Below are 18,079 nucleotides of genomic sequence, written 5' to 3' on the forward strand. Positions count from 1 at the left end.
GTTAGTAAAATATTGATGCTGGAAAGCAGAACCTTTGGTTTCCTACCTGCTGCAATAGGGAAGGTCTCCCCAGGGTGCCTCTTGCATCAGGAGGAAGCAGGGTTCATATGGGAGTGAACCTGCTACCACTGGGAGGTGGAAAAAGGAAGGTATCCAACAAGGAGAGGAAATCTGCTGCAGCTCATGACTTCCCTTTTGCACAGCTTCCAAGGGTGGTTCTGTAGGTATTTCACATTTTAACACACATGTCATCTGAGTGAGACTCAGTGTAGATGATTCTTTAAATAAAATCTGTTTCCAGTGTCTATGGGCTGAAATCCAAGCAGTAAGGAAGGAAAAGTTTGGGGAGCATTATGAAGAATAACATAAAACTCACATATTGCTGAAGCAGGTGTGTTTGTAGCCCCTTTCTGTCCTGCCCACCCAAACCTATAAAAGGCATTGTTTTTACTTTTAACCACCTGGATTTGCACATTCAAACAAGCTGTAAATGTTACAGATTAAAGGCTGCATTTCAGAGAAAACTTTGGAAGGAGAAAAAAAAGAAAAACTATGATCTGCTCAAGACTCATATTTCATTTTTATATTCTTGACCTTTCTATAGCTTTCATTGTTTTCACTGTACTGTCCCATCCCCAGACATCAGCAAACCAGCAAGAACATCTCTGTGACCTGCAGGAGAGGACAAAGCAAAGGCAATGCATCAAGCTAAAAAGAGAGGGTTATGAAATAATGTTAACTCCTTATAAAATAAAGTCTACCCAAAGCATAAGATGAATGGCAGGATTCAGCTACAGATTTCAGAGCCACCTGGAGAACTGCCAGAAGCAAGGAGCAGCCTGCTGCAGGTCCCAGTGCGATGGTGATACTGTTCCTACCTCTGATGTTTGTGCTGGGTGTGAGATGAATGGTCCATGCGATGTTGCTGGTGCTCACCTAGCAGCATGTGCTCCTGTGGAAGCATTCCTTCTCCTGGAAAAACAGTATTTTTCTCCTATAGAAGAAATACAGGATTGCTGTGAGCGGTTGCAAAGTGCTGTTGCTCTCAGCAGGCATTGCTCCCACATAGCTGCTCAATCACAAAGGCTGAGTCCTGTTCCCTCCCCTGAAACTTTGCCATTTTAAACTCAGACTCCACAACCACTCAGCTGGTTTTACTCATCCTCTAATTTCCATGGAAAGCCATTGCAGCTGTAGTGGGGTGGAGGGTAGAGTGGGGCTTTGCGTGCTTGATGCTTGCTAGATGCATCAGCTGGTGTGGGAAGGAAGACGTCTTAGCTCTTACCTTGCTGGCTACCAGAAGACACTGCCTGTGTTTGGTTGCTGTATTTATGCTGACTCCACCTTGACCGGACCAGTGGCCAGCAAGAGAAGGGAAAGGCACTGACAGGAGAGGGTGCTAACGATTTAGGCAACCGGAGCCAGGCAGACTATGCAGAGACCTGCTGCCCCAGCAGCAAACATCAAAAGCCAGGCTCGGAGCAGTGAGCGGCTCTTTACAGTAGGGAGAATAAGCAGATCCAGGCTGTGACAGCTAATATGTACCTCTAAATCCAGCCCTGTAATTATTATCATTATTATAAGCTTTTCCAAGAGACCATTAGATGTGAAAAGTAAATTTGGGTTTATAAATGGAGTCATTCACGATAGGGTCAAGGCTCCATCCGAGGCATCTTTTAACAGTATTGCAGGCTGATTAAAGGTTTGGGAAATCATCAGAGGGTCACAACTGCACTGAAATGCTCTATTGGTCGTCCTCAGCCTCCACAGGGTGCTGCATTCCAGTGAGATCAGCAGTTTGAAGCTGAGTCATGGTTGGGCAGCCTCAGTATCTGCCCTCAACGGCCACACACAAACACATGGGAAAGGAGCCTCCCAACACACCAAATGAGGGCATTGAGTCCTTTCTTGGTTACTCCAGGCCCTGTTATGCTTCCCCATCACATCACACAAACCCCAGCTCCACGCCTGCAACATCAGGCTCAGGACTCCAGACGGATGAGGCATGCACGGAGATTACCCCGAGCGTGTTTGGAATTGAGCTGAGCTGAGGAGCACCGTTTCCATAAGGGGATGTTCCAGGCAGACATAAAACACAGGGATTTGGAGATGAGTTTCCTGCTTAATTTTTTAATCCCTCTCCAAATCTTTCAATGTGCTTGCTTATACCCTGTGCTTTCATCCCCTCTGTTCCCCTTCTTTGTAGTTCATGCAGACTCGGAGGGGTTTTTTCCATTTCATACAACTTGTAATTCATGATCTGGAGCTCTGCAGCTCCAGGTAGGACCTTGAGAAAGCCCCTCTGCCTCTCCGGGGCAGATCTGCTTTCTGTGCAAGTTGCCTTATGCTACACTGCGTTTATGTTCCCATCTGGGATATAATGATGGTATAATGGTGGTATCACCTTTCCTCCTGCCTTTTGTCAAGGGAGAGAATGACCTGGCTGTTCCCAGAGTGCTTAGGACAATGCCTGCGCTCAGCCAGCCATAAACACAGCTTTAGAATGTATAACAACCTCCAGACCCTCCTCCTGGCTCATTTACACACACACTGCACACATCAATTCATTCTCTTTTTTTTTTTTATTTATTTAGAAATAATAAAATAAGACATAATATATAAAAATCTGTACAATCCACAATTTGTGCAGTACATTAGGAAGACTTTGATACAAAAAGGCTGCAAACAGGAAAATAGTTATGGACAACTGTCAGATGCCTAGATTGTTCACCTTACAATAGCTGCAGGCCAAAAGTCTTTACAAAATCAGTTTCTCATTGGCTGTGGGATGGCAACTACGCAGCACCCTTCTGCTGTACAATGGTCATGAGCAGCCATAATTTAAAGACATTACAGTACTTCTCAGTTTTACCTTGTAATCCATCCTGAAAAAGAAGACCTAAGAGAACAAATGAAGTATCTGGACCCTTTGTCTTTTCCGAGAAGAGCAAGTGCTGAACTAACAACACAGAAGTTTATCACGGCTGGGAGAGAATATCCTTAAACACAGTGAGTAAGTGATGCTTTCTACCCTTGGTGCTTAACCAAGGACACCTCGCACAGAAGGGACAGAGGAAGGAGGAGATCCATCCCCACCTGCCTTGGAAATGCTTTTGTCACTGCACTGCACACAGGATTTTGTTTTAGACAATGTGTCTCATTCAAGTATTTTCAGGGAGGGGCAGAAATAACATATTCCCCCCAGCCCCTAAGCGAAATACAGCATAAACCTTCTGTGCAAGCCAGCTTTATCCTTGATAAAGAGGCTGAACCAATGCGTGTTGGAGTCTGTGGGTAGAGCTCAGTCCATTTGAAGGGCCCCTAATGAAGCATCAGCTTGGCCCAGGCTCACCAGGGACTGAAGAAACACTGTCAGTCACTGTGTAGTCCTTACAAATAACAGTACTTTTTAAAGGACTAACCCAATTTGCTGCTGTGGAACTGTGCTACAACAGTCTGTCCTACACCAGGCTTACCGGTGTTGAGAAATACAGAACCGATGGACAAAGGGGAAAGGGTACCATGGAGTGTACATTGCAGGTCTCTTTCTAGCAGCTTCCCAGAGCCAGAGGCTGAGTGCAATTCTGCAACGTTAAGATTCAACCGGCAAAGACAAAGGGTGATGAAAGAAAAGAGAAGAAAAAGAAGGTGGCAGAGAGTGCAGTGGATTTACCTCAATGCACACCCTCGACAAGTTGAGCGCTCGGAAAGCTGGTAACTCTTGAAAAATGCCAGTAACTAGAACAGGTTTTCAAATGAAGTCCATGCTTAAAAAAATAAATAAAGAGAAGTCCATAGCATTAGGAATCCTATAAGGCTTGCAAGTATTTGCTAAAACTCATGCTAACCGGTAGCATCTAGGTACTAGCTAGCTGAGACTGCCGAGCAGGATTTATACTTTGTGTGGCCTCTTCTTTTTCTTCTTCTCCTTGTCCTCCTTTACAGACTTCTATTTACATTTGGCTTTAAATATGAAAATACTTGATAAACTTTATAAAATGTACATTTTAAAAATAGTTCTGAAAAACTGACTTGAAAAACAAAACAAAATGAAGAAATCCCCCCCAAGCCCCAGACCTCTGCACCACAAATGGTAAGGGGAGGGAATTTTCACTTCTTTTTTTCTCTGAATTTCTTTTGCTTTAAAGAAACGAGTTGGATCCTGCATTTCCCACCCCTCAAATATCTCAAGTATCATTTAGTGGGAGGATTGTGCACCTAAGGGATGCTGATCTGGAGAATAGGACCCTTTTCTCCTGGTCAGCCTCCCTTTTCCATCCCTTCCCCATTGCATTTCCATGCACTCTCTGTGTCACCACTGAATACTCTTTGGTTTAGGTTTTACAAGAATATCACAATAGCAGCACTAGCAGCACTCAGTTGTCTTCACTACTGTTGACCCAGAAACTGCAATCCAATCGCCTTTATATATTCAGCTTTTCCCTCCTTTCACATTCCCCCACGCCAGTAACAGCCTTAGTACTTGCATTTAATCATCTGCCCTCTCTAGTAGCCAAATCCATGTTTACAATGTCGCATTTCCACAGCTTCGAACCCACCCAACTGCAGATACCATCTTATCAGAAACCATTTCATTGCAGGCATTTCTTTCAGGCAGGGCTGGAAGGGGCCAGAGGCCTTCACAGATATCCGTTTGCAGAAGACATTAGACCTAGAACAAGCTGTTTTTTAATGGCATACAGTGATCCAATACTGCAAGAGTTGACTAGGATTATTGTCCCCACCACCACCACCCCTCTCCACCCGCTCCTTGGGGAGCCGGCGGGAAGTACAGGTTCACCATCTCCTTGGTCTTAGAGGCACAGAGAATTTAAAGCCTTCTGGGTGAAGGAGCCAAAATACCGCTAGAGCCAGAGCTTCAATCAAAGTCACACCATCTGCTCAGAGCTTGGTGATGCGTCTTGTCCACCGACCACTCCTTGTTTACTGGGGAGAGGGGGCAGGAGGTGGACCTTGCTTTGTAGTCTCATCCTCTCCAAATCACAGAATGGTTTGGGTTGGAAAAGACCTTAAAGCTCCTCCAGTTCCAACCCCTGCCATGGGCAGGGACACCTTCCACTAGAGCAGCTTGCTCCAAGCCCCGTCCAACCTGGCCTTGAACACTGCCAGGGATGGGGCATTCACAACTTCCTTGGGCAACCTGTTCCAGTGCCTCACCACCCTCACAGTAAAGAATTTCTTCCTTATATCCAACCTAAATCTCCCTTCCTCTCTCAATGAGATGGAAAATACCCTTTCTCTGACACCCCTACCCTGCTGAAGAGAAGCATTTATTGCAAAACACAACTACAATCCCTGCACCATTCCCAAGTGCTGTGTTAGAAAAGTTGTTTTCTCCTTCCCTCTCCATTACCCTCTCCTTTCCTCTTTAAAAACCTCTTCCTGGGGAGATTTCCCTACACAGCTCATCTGTGCCTCAAGCATGGACCTCAGCTTTGCATGGTCCTGGCAAGATCTGAGCAGTAACACAATGGAGGCAGGGGCTCAGGGCAGATGCCTGCGGAGGGTGGCTCAGTTTTGGGGAGGCTGAGGTCCAGCACTGGTTTGGGACATTTGCCCTTCTGCTCAAGAGGACAGCTGGGTGCTTGCCTGCTTTCCCCCAGCTGCATTACTCCTCAGGGATTCTTTGCCCATGGAAGAGCAGGGATGGGGAAGAGGAGGAGTCCTAGCTCACTTCAGATCCGAGTCTTAAGCTTTTTGAATAAGGTGCAAAATAAAGGTCTTAAAAAGAAAAGAGAAAAAAAAAAAACAAAACCAAAAAAAAGTGACTGAGGTTTGATTTTTTTTTTTTTTAAGCAGCCTCTTTTTTCTTTTTTAAAATAAACTCCACTGTGCAAAACTCTGCATTTTCTTTGGTATCCATTTAGGTAGTTTTAACATAGTACTTTGTCTATGTGTCTATATATATTTTTTATTTCCTTTAGACAGAGAATTAAATTCCCTCCCCCCACCCCCCCAAATCACAATTTTGCTTGAGGCAACTGATTGGCCTGATACTACATAATGCCCCTTATGTAATTGGAAAGAGAGAAATTGATTCGAGCTCTCAACCTACTGGCCTCAAAAGGAGTTTAGACTTTCTGGCAACATAGGCCTCTCTGAAGCTTTTCAACCCCAAAAGTTCAACACTGACTTTTCTGGTTTGAGTTTTTAAATTACACAAGAGAAAAAAAAAATACAAAACTACACTGCAACAAAAATAACCATTTGTGTTCATGTAGTTAGCAGCAGCTCGTTAAAAAATAATAATAATAATAATAATAAGGCAGATTCTTGCCTTTGTTATGCCATTAAAAACATTCTTGTTCCCTAGAGAGAAGCATTCTGGAAAAAGTTGAAAACAAAAATAATAATAACCCAACCAAAGCTTGCCTGCAAGTTCAAGTTTTGTAAAAAAATATATACATAATTTATTCTACAACATATGTGCCTTCTGTTCATACTTAGACATGTTTAGTGCTTTGTGTTTAGAGTTCATTTCCTGTCGTCCCTCCTCTGAGGACAGCCCTAAAACCAGCCCGGGTTTCTCAGGTCTGCTTGCCTTCACACCGCTCTTCAACAGTACCGTTGTCTGAAAACTGTTCTGGGCCAACTTCTCAGGTCAACGTGCCTTTGACCGATAGGTGTATTGGTTTTCCTTTCAACCACAAGAGAGAGGAAGAGTCCGTCAGTCATATTTCCGACTCCCGCCGTAGCGGCCGTGGCTCTAGAGGCACCCCTGCTTGGTTGTGGTGGTCCATGTCCGGGTGGGTGTCTGTGCTCATGCTCTCAGGCACCCCAGTGTCAATCTCGTCCTCCTCTTTGCTGGTGAGGGCCACTTCGTTCTCGTAGCAAAAGGAGTTTGCGTTAGAGAGAATGTACTTCTTTTCTGCTAAGTCTCTGGCACTGCAGATGGGTGTGTTGGGCACTTCGTATGTTTTGTGGAACCTCGAGTAGTCCACTTTGTAGTAGTTTTTCTCTTCAAAGAGCACGGGCTCGTAGCGGTGGCCCCAGAGGATTTCGTTTGCCAGGTATGAGCTACGGCACTGGGTAGTCATGGCAGTAGCTTCCACCATGCCCTCTAATATTACTACAATTTCAAAGTCAGCATTGTCCATGTCTTGTTTGCTCAAGTCATACAAAGGACTGTCTTCATCTATTTCATGTACTATTGTAATTGGGGAGACCAGGAATATGCGGTCTATCCCGCTGTCAAAGCCTACATTGATGTCTATTTGATCCAAGGGGATGTACTCCCCTTCTGACGTGATCCTGGATTTGAGGAGCTGTGCTCGCACGTGTGCCTCTACCAAGTGGCTTTTCCTCAGGTTTCCAACACGCCACATCAGGCACAGCTTTCCGTCTCTCATGGCCACCACGGCATTGTGGCTGAAGACTAGAGTCTCATTTCTCTTTTTTGGCTTAGCCATCTTTGCCATGACAGCACCAATGATGAAGGCATCAATGATGCAGCCTACTATAGACTGGAAAACCACCATGAACACTGCGATGGGGCACTCATCTGTGACACACCTGAAGCCATAGCCGATCGTGGTCTGGGTCTCAATGGAGAACAGAAAGGCTGCAGTGAAGCTGCTCACTTGAGAGACGCAAGGTTTGCTGTTCTCTTGATTCTCCAGATCCCCATGCAACAGTGCAATCAACCAAAACACACAGCCAAAAAAAAGCCAGGAGAGGATGAAAGTCAGGCAGAAGATAACTAACATCCACCTCCAGCGGATGTCCACGCAAGTGGTGAAGATATCTGCCAGGTATCGCTGTCCCTTCTCACCCACGTTAATGAACTGGACGTTGCAGTGGCCATCCTTCTTGACAAAGCGGCTCCTGCACTGCTGTCTGGTGTGTACCTTACTCTTGCCATTCCCAAAGCCATTGGCAACGGCCATGGTTGCCAGCTTCATGCCGTCCTCCTCCGAAGACACGATGCTGTAACGGTTGGTTCGCACGCTGCCCATCACTACTGCTGTGGACTCGGGTGCTTCTGCTTTAGAAAACAGTCTGAGTTTCTGCAAAACCCTTTGGAGAAACAGTTTTGAAAGTTCTAAAGGAACACACACACGCGGAAAAACTGGGGAGAGGCTGGAGTCCCCAGAAGCCCTTGGATCCACCAGGGACAGTCTTCTGGCATGCAGAGTTAGCTTAACAAGCAACCGTCATAGAGATGGCATGGTCTGCAAGAGAAAGAGAAACACCGTGTTAGATCTTGGGGAAAAGGGTAAGGAATCAAACCTGGAAGAAACAATTAAAATTACTCCCGTGGACCTGCAGGAAGTTTTCTTATTCTTAATGACAGCATTTTTTGGAACACGTCATGTTCATGGTCGTGTATTGACAGGAGTGACTTCATTACAACAAAGAAGGCATCACTCTTCCCACATGAAAGCACTGAAGTGATCACAGAATCATAGATTTGTTTGGGTTGGAAGGGGCCTTGAAGCTCATCCAGTTCTAGCCCCCTGCCATGGGCAGGGACACCTTGCACTAGACCAAGTTGCTCAATCATGTCTCAAGCCTCTGAGCAATGTGCACTTTAAAGCTGGACATGCAAATAATCTACCTACTATTTACAACTTTCTGTTTATTTTGAAACAAACAATCAGCATTAACATCCATCTGTTCAAATACAAACACTAAAGCAGGTTTTAGTGACATACAGTGTGTCTCCAGGACTGTTTTAACTACAGCAAACAAGGGGACATGTAAAAGGGAAGGTGTCGCGTACTGAGAAAAGCAATAAACTAGGACAACACAAATGTCAGCGGTCTCCATGAAATTACACTGCACATAACTTAGCTTTTTGAATAAGCAAAACCAAAGGAGTTGGGTGCTCTCTGCAAAAGGCATTAGCTCTTCTTTAACCACAGAAACTTGTTGAGATCTGCATGATTTTTACACTTACATTAGGCTTAAGTTGTACAAAGTGAACTAAATCTCGTAACAGCCCTCATCTGCTCCTGCTAACACAACTAGCAAAAGGCCACAATGGAGGATGACTGTCCAAGTGTCTTTCTAACACCTTTGGTAGCGAGTAACAGCACCTTCCCTTCAGGAGCCTGGGGCAGCCAGTTCCATCTCCAACGGGTAATGGTTCTGAGTGTCCTGTGGGTCTTAAATGTCAGCACTTAAGACTGAGCAGAGAGGCTACAAAACCTTCTTCCTGAGGGTAGAAGCCACCAAACTTGTTTCAGGGAGGTCTGGCTTAGACCCAGGTTTAGCTTTTAACAACTGCGTCATCCATTAAGTCATGTACTGTATATCAGGAAATGTAATTGAAATACTGCAGAGGAGAAGAGATGCCTTAATGCAACTGCTCTGTCCACGCATGCGCCCCATGAGGAAATCAAACTACAACCCAGTGACGAGGAATGTTTGTTATGGAAGAAGAGAATTCAATGTCATTTACAGCACAGGGGGATTAAATCACAGCGTTCTTTGTAAATCAGAATCATCAAAACCCATCTGAGTTTGTCCAAAACCCAACAAAACTGCAGCCGCTCAACCTCTGCCCTCAAAACAGTTGCAGGACACTGCGGCTATCCCTTGGATCCATACCTAACAACAGCAGTAGAGAAGAGTTTATCTCCTTTCCCAAAGGCAGCTCCTAAAGCCCTGCAGATGTGTTACAGAAACTTGAGGGATTTCAAACAGCTCCTCAGCCCTCCCACAACCTCCAACCACATTAGACACTTAGGAAAGGAGCAGGTGACATACACAAAACACCATCATGCTCCCAGTTGCACGCAGGCTGCTGTTCCCTCTGGAATCTCCTTCGGGATTACATTTACCGTCTCTTTTCCCATCTCTTCTGTATGCTGTGCAGGAATGCATCCCCACGCCTACCTGCCCACATTAGTCATCTGTGACTTCAGCACCATACAAGACATTTTGGCAGCTTTTGGTGGATTCGGTAATGCCGGGTCTGAGAGCAGCTCCCAGTCATGCAGGCTCACAGCAGGGCTGCCTAAAACCTGTCTGACTGTCCTGCCTACACCAGTAAGGATTCACTTTTTCACCCCTTGCACCTTTCTGATCAGGATGTTTCTCTTTCCCATCAGGATATCGTTCTCAAAATTACAAAAGAACTCTTTTAATGTTCAGTTAAATTATTTATTTTGGCTGAAAACCACATTTATTACTTTTAACCTGAACATGGGAGGGAAGTGAAATTACTGCTAATACATTGCACACAAAAACCTTCTTGAAAAGCCATTGCATTGGTCTGCAAATCGATCACTTTTATAAGCCACATCCTCTAATCACAGTCATGTTCAACTTCCACATTCAGAGTCTGTTTGATTCCCAGCTGATGGGAACACGCAGCCTGGGAAGCAGTTTATTATTAAGTCTTTGTTTTCTCGCCTGCCTTCTTTCTTGGATTTTAGGGGAAAACTTGTGGTGGAGGGCAAGATAAGCTGTAAAGTCTCAAGTGCCTGAATACGCAGCTTCCCCCGCTGAAGTCTTGACCTGAGGACATTTGTTTGAAGTCCACAAATCACTGGACTCATAACAGCAGCTTCCTACAGGGAGCTGCCTGCATTTAGAAGTTTGGAGCCCAAATTAGGTGCTGTACGTTGTATTCTGATTGTGAATGGCTGAGCACCTTCTGCCTCCTGTACCTGGCCCAGCATTTCTCCTCCCTCGCTGCCCTGGGAGCAAACCTGCACTGATTTGGCTCTACCCATCCATAAATCCATAACCTGGGGTGTGCCTGGGGCAGCCAGTGTTACCGTTACACACTGCTTGAGGATTATACAACAAAGCTCTGGCATGCCCCACCGCAGCATGGTTGTCTTCTACAGCACAAATCCCTTCTCTTCCTTGTGCATGCTTGGAGTGGGGAGGATAGCAGAATGGGAGCACAACCAGCACCGTGTACAGGGACCAGCTCTGGTCATGCTCCTGCTTGTGGCACCACAGGCTGTGTAAACCCCTGGCAGATCCACTGGCTCTAGCTCACACCTTGTTGATGCTCACCATGACTTCCCCAACTGGTTTCAGTTAGAGGTTCCCCCCCAGAAAATCCCAGAAACAAGCAAACCAGTGTAAAAAGCTAATAGTACTTCTTCTTTTGCTAATCCACCTGCAGCTCAAAGGCAAAACAAGTGTGCTGCCCCCCCTCCCACCCCATTATCAGCTGTTGGTGGCACCCAAGATGCCAAGTGAGTGGAGGACCAGCCCTGCATCCTCACCAGAAAGAAGCCAACCCTATACCCACCAACCAACCCAAATGCTGGTGCAATTTGTCCCTAAGCACTGCAGCCACACATGCACACACGCACCTGTAAGTTCAATCATCACGAGGTGTGTTGTTATTGTTATTAATCCAGGCTACCTTTCCTCCTGGGAGAGGATACAAGACTAGAGCTTGGAATTACGAGCACAGGCACTGACGCAGCATTACCGGGATGGGATGAGATGGGATGGGAGAGCCCTGGGCTTGCTCTGCTGCAAGGGGATGCTCAGGGGAGAAGAGAGAAACGGGACCATGCTGCATCTACAGCATTTCTGAACCAGTGCTGGTGGAAGTGATGAGGAGGACCCTGCACCCTCACTTTCCCCTTAGGAAGCATCCCCCTCAAGACCTGCCCCCAGGAAAGACGTTCACATCCCACATCAAAACTTCGCAGCAAGCAGCTCGAAGGGGATTTGTGCAGAAGGTTTAATAAAGAACAAAACCTCCAAAGTGCAAAACGAACCGCGGGGGTAGAAAGAGGAGCACTAATGAGGGCTTGGAGCAGCTATTCCCAGGCTGGCGTCTCTCAGCCCTGCGGAGCGACCGGGCACATGTTGCTACGGGAGCACCAGCACTACCTTGGCCCAGCGCCTTCGCCTCTGCAAAGGAACAAAGGCGCTCCTCGCCCCAGCAAAGCCCGTTCCCGCATTTCCCGCTCCCTGAAACCCTTCTCCAGACCCCCACATTGCTTAGAAGTCATTCCGAAGGGCTTCTCCCCGGGCTCGGGTAGCATTCAAGTTACACAAAGCGGTGAGATACCTTCAGGAGAAGGATCTGGGGGGAATAAATCAAACCCCCTCAAACAGATAATGAAGGGAAACGAGTGCAAGGAAATAGGGGAGAGGAACGGGCGAGCGCGTTCGCATCTGCCGCCGGGGGTGTTTGTAGCTGGTGACAGAACAGCTCCGAGGCGGCAGCCGGCACCAGGGGGGGTGCGCGATGCACCGGCTGCAGGGTGCAAAGCAAACAAGTGTCAAGGTAAGGCTGGAACACGGAACAAGTGCGGCTGCCGGCGGCGCGGGGAGGCGGCAGCAGCCGGGGCCGACCGAGCACAGGGACCCGCTCAGCGCCGGCCACACGCACCGAGGGCATCCCGCACACGCACTGGGATGAGGGACGGCTCAGCCCCGGACCCCGCACACGCACCGAGGTCCCGGCACAAGCACCGGGCGGCACCGGCTCAGCCGCGGACCCCGCACACGCACGGGGCGGAAGCCTGGCGCAAGCACCGAGGGGTCCCGAACGCGCACCGAGGTCCCGACACAAGCACCGGAGGGATCCCCGTTGCCCCGTCCCCCGGAAGATGACACAGCAGTCACTGAACCCCAGCGAACAAACCTGCCATTCCTTATCCGTATTTTTTCCTTTCACTGTCATGAACAAAGTGGAAACAATACCTAGAGCCTCCTCACCGGCTCCCCAGCTGCAGGGGCTTTAATTTCTTCCTATCTTGATTTGTCAGGAGGATTAAAAATAAAGAAACTCCCCCTCCCCGTTTCCATAACGCCAATGAATGAAGTTACAGGTTCATTTCCCAACCCTCTCAAACATTTCGGACACTCCTTTCAAAAACACGCATCTCCTCTGCAAAGCTTGAGACTCCTGACCTCTCTCTTGTACAGGAAACAACAGGCGAGAAGAATGGGAAGGGATGGAGCGGGGCTGCTCCTGCTGTCATGCGAACTTCCAGCCCTTCCCCAGGATAAAATATCTCGGGAGAGGCGGGGGGGAGGAGTGGGAAGCAGCTGGTGCATGGAAAGTTATGAACACAAACAGATGCTGCAAGCAGATGCTCGAGTGCTCCCGGCATACCTATCTAATTATTTTAGGCGCTGAGAATAGCTGGTGGTCGGTGCACGAGAAACGCAGAAGTTCCCCCCTCCGAGCGGCCGTACCCAAGCCTGCAACACACCCACGGGCAACGAAAGCTTTATCCCGGGAGCTGCGCGGCACGGGGCGCGCACCGAGCCAGCTCCCGGAGCATCCCCAGCACTGCCGGGAGCAAGGGGCATCCCGAGGCGCTCCTTACCTGCCGGTGGCCGTAAGGGAGGCGCGGGCAGTTAAAGTGCTGTAAAGATCCAGCAGCGGGTTGGAGTGGGGAGGGGGGGGGGGACACACGCAAGCCCGGCCCCGGTGCCCGCCGGCCGCACCGCTCGCAACTGAGCCACCGCGCAAGCCGCTGCCCGGTTTTGCGGGCTGCCATGTGATGTTTAATAGCGGCCCCGCCGTCTCCGCCCCCCCGCGCTGCCCCGCGCCAATGGCAGGCGGGAGGCCGGGCCGAGCCGAGCCGCGCCGGGGCAAAGCGGCGGGGCCGGGTGCGGGGAGCCCCGATGGGGAAGGGAGGAGGGAGCCTGGGGAGCAGGGTCCCCGGGGCAGGGGTGAGGGGACCCCGGAGTGGGCGGACCCCGGAGGGGGGGGAACCGACAGCGGAGGGTCCTGGAGTAGCGGGGTCCGGGAGCGCTGGGACCCCGGAGCGCCAGGTCCCGGGGGCTGCAGGTCCCCGAAGCGGAGGGACCCCGAAGCGGCGGGTCCCAAGAGTGAACGGACTCTGTAAAAGAGGGCTCCGGGGGCTGCGGCTCCACGAACCTGGGGGGACCCCGGGTTGCAGGGTGCCGGTGGGGGTCCCCGGGGGATGTCGCAGCCCCAAAGACGGCAGAACAGCGCCCGCGGGCACCCGGCACCTGCCATGGGTATTTGCCCCCCCCCCCCTTCCCCGATAAAGGCTTGTGCCGGACTCCAATGGGAAGTTGTGAAGGTCCCGTGTGGTTGCGGTGCTTCTGCTCACACCAGCTGCGTCCGAGGCTAATGTCCGAGGCCCCGTGTAGTAAGGGAAAATACCAGAGAGAGAATAGTTTTGTTCCTTTTGTTCCTTCATCTCAGTGAAGTGCTAAGATGCGGCATCGCAGCACAAACTCCTGACCTTAACACGCACTAAAGCAAGCCAAGAGCTCTGCAGCACAGCTCCTAAACCTCACATCCTTCTCTTGAACTGAAACCCAGCATCCCTTCCAAAACAAGAGCTTTGATCCCTGCACTAAGACCTTTTGGAGCGAGGCTGTCAGCGAGAGAAGCGTTTGCCTGGCTGCAGTACGTCGGATCCAGTCCTTTGTTTCACCTGTAGCAGCTCCATCAGCAGGCTCCTGGCCATTGCTGAAATCTGCAGAAATCGCAGTGGTTTTTAACAGCTCGTCCGCCCTGCGCTGGACGTGGCCTAAGACAAAGCAAACACGGATGAAATGCCTGGCTGGGAGCCTTGCAGGAACAAAACCAGCCTTGTAAGCACGCTCTGAAGTTTGCCAAGCCTGGGCTCTGATGGACAGTGCAGGGGTGTTGGTTTCCGAGGCAGGTGTCCACTGCCGCAGCGCTCTCCCGCTGCCCTCCGAGAGCCGCGTTCCCAAGTGCTAACAGCTGAAATGCATCAGGAGCCCTGTGTGGGGCTGGGGGACCCAGAGCCAAGGTGATGCTGAGCGTAAGGGCTGCAGACCACACAAGGCTTTGGCAATGAGTGTGAGCACCCGAAGTTGCACCCGGGGAGCTTCTGCGATACCCAGAAAGCAGGGATGCTGCTGGGACATGAGAGTGTTCATCAGTAATCAGGTCTTTTGCCCTGAGCTGCTGGGGGATGCACTGGTCCAAGTGGGTTGGGCAGGCTCCTAAGTGGAGCTGAACTAAGGGGAGCTTCCTTATAATGGCCAGAACAAGCTCTAAATATGATTCCCTACTCTCCATAGCAATGCCAGTGCCTCAAATCACTTGTAGTTACTTAAACTATCCTCCTCCTCCTTAGCTTCATGAGTTTACAACTCTGACCTTTTCTGTCTTTAAATACTCAGTGATTACATTTTGCCCCGGTGCTTTATCCCAAAGAACAGGCTTTAATGCTCTCCTCATATGGCTACTGAGCAATTCCCACCAACTGCCATGACTGTCACTAGCAGAATTTGCCGAGTTCCCTGTACTCCTAATGAGGAAGCGCTGCGGGGTTGCAGCAACAAATACAATGGACAAATGCGGCTGGTTTTAGAAGTCCCCAGTGTTACGAGTGCAGGATGGGGAGAGGGGAAGAAAAGACAAGTGCCTGTTTGTATTGAGCAATCTGGCTCAATGTTGGGCAATTTCATTGTTTATGAATTACTCTGGGTTGGTTCTGTTTGGTTTAAAGTGCAAGAAGAGCCCTGTAACACAGGTAAGTTCCTTATGAATGACAAAGCTGGGGAAAAGTCTGTAAGAAAGAATGAATGCAATTACTTTATTCAGTAAGATGAAGATCATTAAATCCAGAGGATTTGAAAGCCGTAGGCAGAAATGCTACACAGCTCATGTACCTGGGTCAGAGAAAAAATCCCTTTCCTCTGAGTGCATCTGTGCTTCCTATGAACTGCTAGAATAGCAGCATTTTGACCCACCTTGGAGAAGCTCATCTGTATGCAAGTGAAATAAAGCTGTGATCCGCTATCGCTAGGAGGTGGTGCGCTGACAATACGCACAGTTTGCTGGGGAGTGGGTTCAACACAACATCCACAAGATGTTACCGATTACAGCCTGGCCTTGTACTCTTACTCCGCCTTTACTCATGCAAACTGCTAAAGACCACAGACCTACTAGACCCAAGGATCCCAGACCTGCCGATATGAGTAAGACTTACTCAGAGCAGCACAGACCCGGGGGTCAAGCCATGTAGCATTTCACAGCGAGGAAGGGCAGAGCACAAACACCACAACTGTTTTACAGCTTGCTCAAACTCGGTGCAGCTCTGCCCGGAAAGCTCTTCTTAGAATGAAATATCGATTCTGATCTATTACCCAGAGCATGAGAACTGCAACAAAGCCGCCTCTCGTCTGCAGGGACTTCAGCAAGAGAAGTTCTTCCAAACCTCCCAAACAGGGAAGTTGAAGTTACGAAGAAGTTTCTAAAAAACCCTTTCCTGTTGCAACAATCCAGGACAAAGAGGGTGAGAGACAGCTGAAAACTTAACCCTCAAGAGCCAGTGAGGGCTTGTTTTCCTTCTCCCAATGAGTGGTTTTCCAATTTGACGTAGTCGAGCTCCACAAGTCTCTCACTGCCTCACTACAGAGCCTCCCAGCTGAAATACTAGAAGTGCCATGTGAAACGGTCGCAGGCTGAGGAGTTTTCAAGACAAGATCCACTGCCTGCAGTAGAAACGGCATCGAGGGATAGGCAGGGCTTTGGGAAGGCAAAGCCTCCATCCTTCACACCAGCGTAGGAGGTAAGTAAAGGAGCTGGCCTCAAAGCACGATGCTTTCCGTAGACAAATTTCAGCCAGGCTATGCCAGTGAAAGAAGGGACTTTGTCTCTCTTAAGGGGCCTATAAGGATGCTGGGGAGGGACTCTTCGTTAGGGACTGTAGTGATAGGACAAAGGGTAACGGGTTGAAACTTAAACAGGGGAGGTTTAGACTGGATACAAGGAAGAAGTTCTTTACTGTGAGGGTGGTGAGGCACTGGAATGGGTTGCCCAGGGAGGTTGTGAATGCTCCATCCCTGGCAGTGCTCAAGGCCAGGTTGGACAGAGCCTTGGGTGCCATGGTTTAGTGTGAGGTGTCCCTGCCCATGGCAGGGGGGGTTGGAACTGGATGATCTTAAGGTCCTTTCCAACCCTAACAATTCTATGATTCTATTTTCCATTTCCCAGTCCTCACCATGGCCAGCCTGTCCCTCAGCCTTGCCGAGATCTGCAGATACCTATGGAAGCCCATTTGAGAGCTGTATTGCAGGCACAGCCCTTGCCAGCTGGGAGCAGAGGCTTTAGCCCCTGTCTTACAGCATGGGAGCTGTTATTGAATTGCTTTTCCAGTCTTGGCGGTGAAATGACCTAATTATCAGATTGCATTAGTCTTCATCTCTTAAAGTGGCCAAATCTGCTTTGGTTCTCAAGGATTTTATTGCCAGCTGAAAATAGCTTAATTGTATTGTACTTGCAAAGAAAACACAGTCTGGTGGAATCAAAGCAGTCGGTTTCCACAAGATGAGAAGAAACACCATAAATAACACACTGGGCTTTTTACTTTGGCCTCACCATTTCCATGCATGTAAACTGGCATAAGTCAGCCTTTCTTCTCTAGCCATTAAGTCAACTGGAAAAAATTCATCAGGAAAAGGTGGTTTCCCCATTCACACTAAATCCCTGGGGTCTAGACATTAACTGGGTCTTTATAGGCCTGATGCTGGGATCTCCAAGGAGAACCGAAGCCACGCTGGTAAGAGAGGAATGGGTAAATCCAATGAAAATCCCACAGAGAGGTGGTTACAGGTTTGATAAGATGTGGGAGAGCAAATAAATCTATTTGGTACGTTGCAAGCAAATAGGATACACAGATGTGCAGCCAGTGACACAGTTACAGTGGATAATAAGGTGTTTGTTGATAGAAGGGGTGAAATATGACAAAGGAAATTGGTTTCTGTATCTGAGAGGAGCGGAACTCACACACAAATCATAGGGGTTTTTTTTCCTCTCTTTCTTTCCCAGGTACTTTGTGTCTGAAATCTTTGTTTCAGATTTCAGGCTTATTTAGCCTCATTCTAAAGTCAAATCAGCAGCCAGTGACTGTATTTTGGGTGAAGAAAAGTATATGCTTTCAGTCTTTGCTGCTGCAGATGGTGGACGTGGGAAGCAAGGTGAAGAAACCTTGAAATAATGAATTACAAACAATAAGCCACAGAGAAGAGCAATGGTGTATAACCTGCAGCTCAACAGCAACCCAAGAAGCTCTGCCAAAGAAAACTTATTCCCAGCCCTATATTCCACGTGGCTCCGTTCTCAGTACATTAAGATGCCCCATTTAAAAGGATCATTAATTTCCAGCTA

General features: G+C 48.6%; 1 protein-coding gene across 1 annotated transcript; it reads right to left on the bottom strand.

Annotated features, from left to right (window-relative positions):
- Nucleotides 1-5,255: 5,255 nt before the first annotated feature.
- Nucleotides 5,256-13,442, bottom strand: KCNJ2 (potassium inwardly rectifying channel subfamily J member 2). Its single transcript, XM_061455244.1, has 2 exons — nt 13,284-13,442; nt 5,256-8,192 (listed from the first exon to the last, which is right to left on the bottom strand). The coding sequence occupies exon 2, from the start codon at nt 7,974-7,976 to the stop codon at nt 6,693-6,695; it is 1,284 nt and encodes a 427-aa protein (XP_061311228.1). The 5' UTR covers nt 7,977-8,192; nt 13,284-13,442; the 3' UTR covers nt 5,256-6,692.
- Between the last annotated feature and the right edge of the window lie 4,637 nt (nt 13,443-18,079).

The sequence above is a fragment of the Pezoporus flaviventris genome, unplaced genomic scaffold, assembly GCF_033815535.1.
Source record: "Pezoporus flaviventris isolate CSIRO_AGI_PZ_B2104156 unplaced genomic scaffold, CSIRO_AGI_Pfla_v1 ptg000020l, whole genome shotgun sequence".
NCBI classification, from domain to species: Eukaryota; Metazoa; Chordata; class Aves; order Psittaciformes; family Psittacidae; genus Pezoporus; species Pezoporus flaviventris.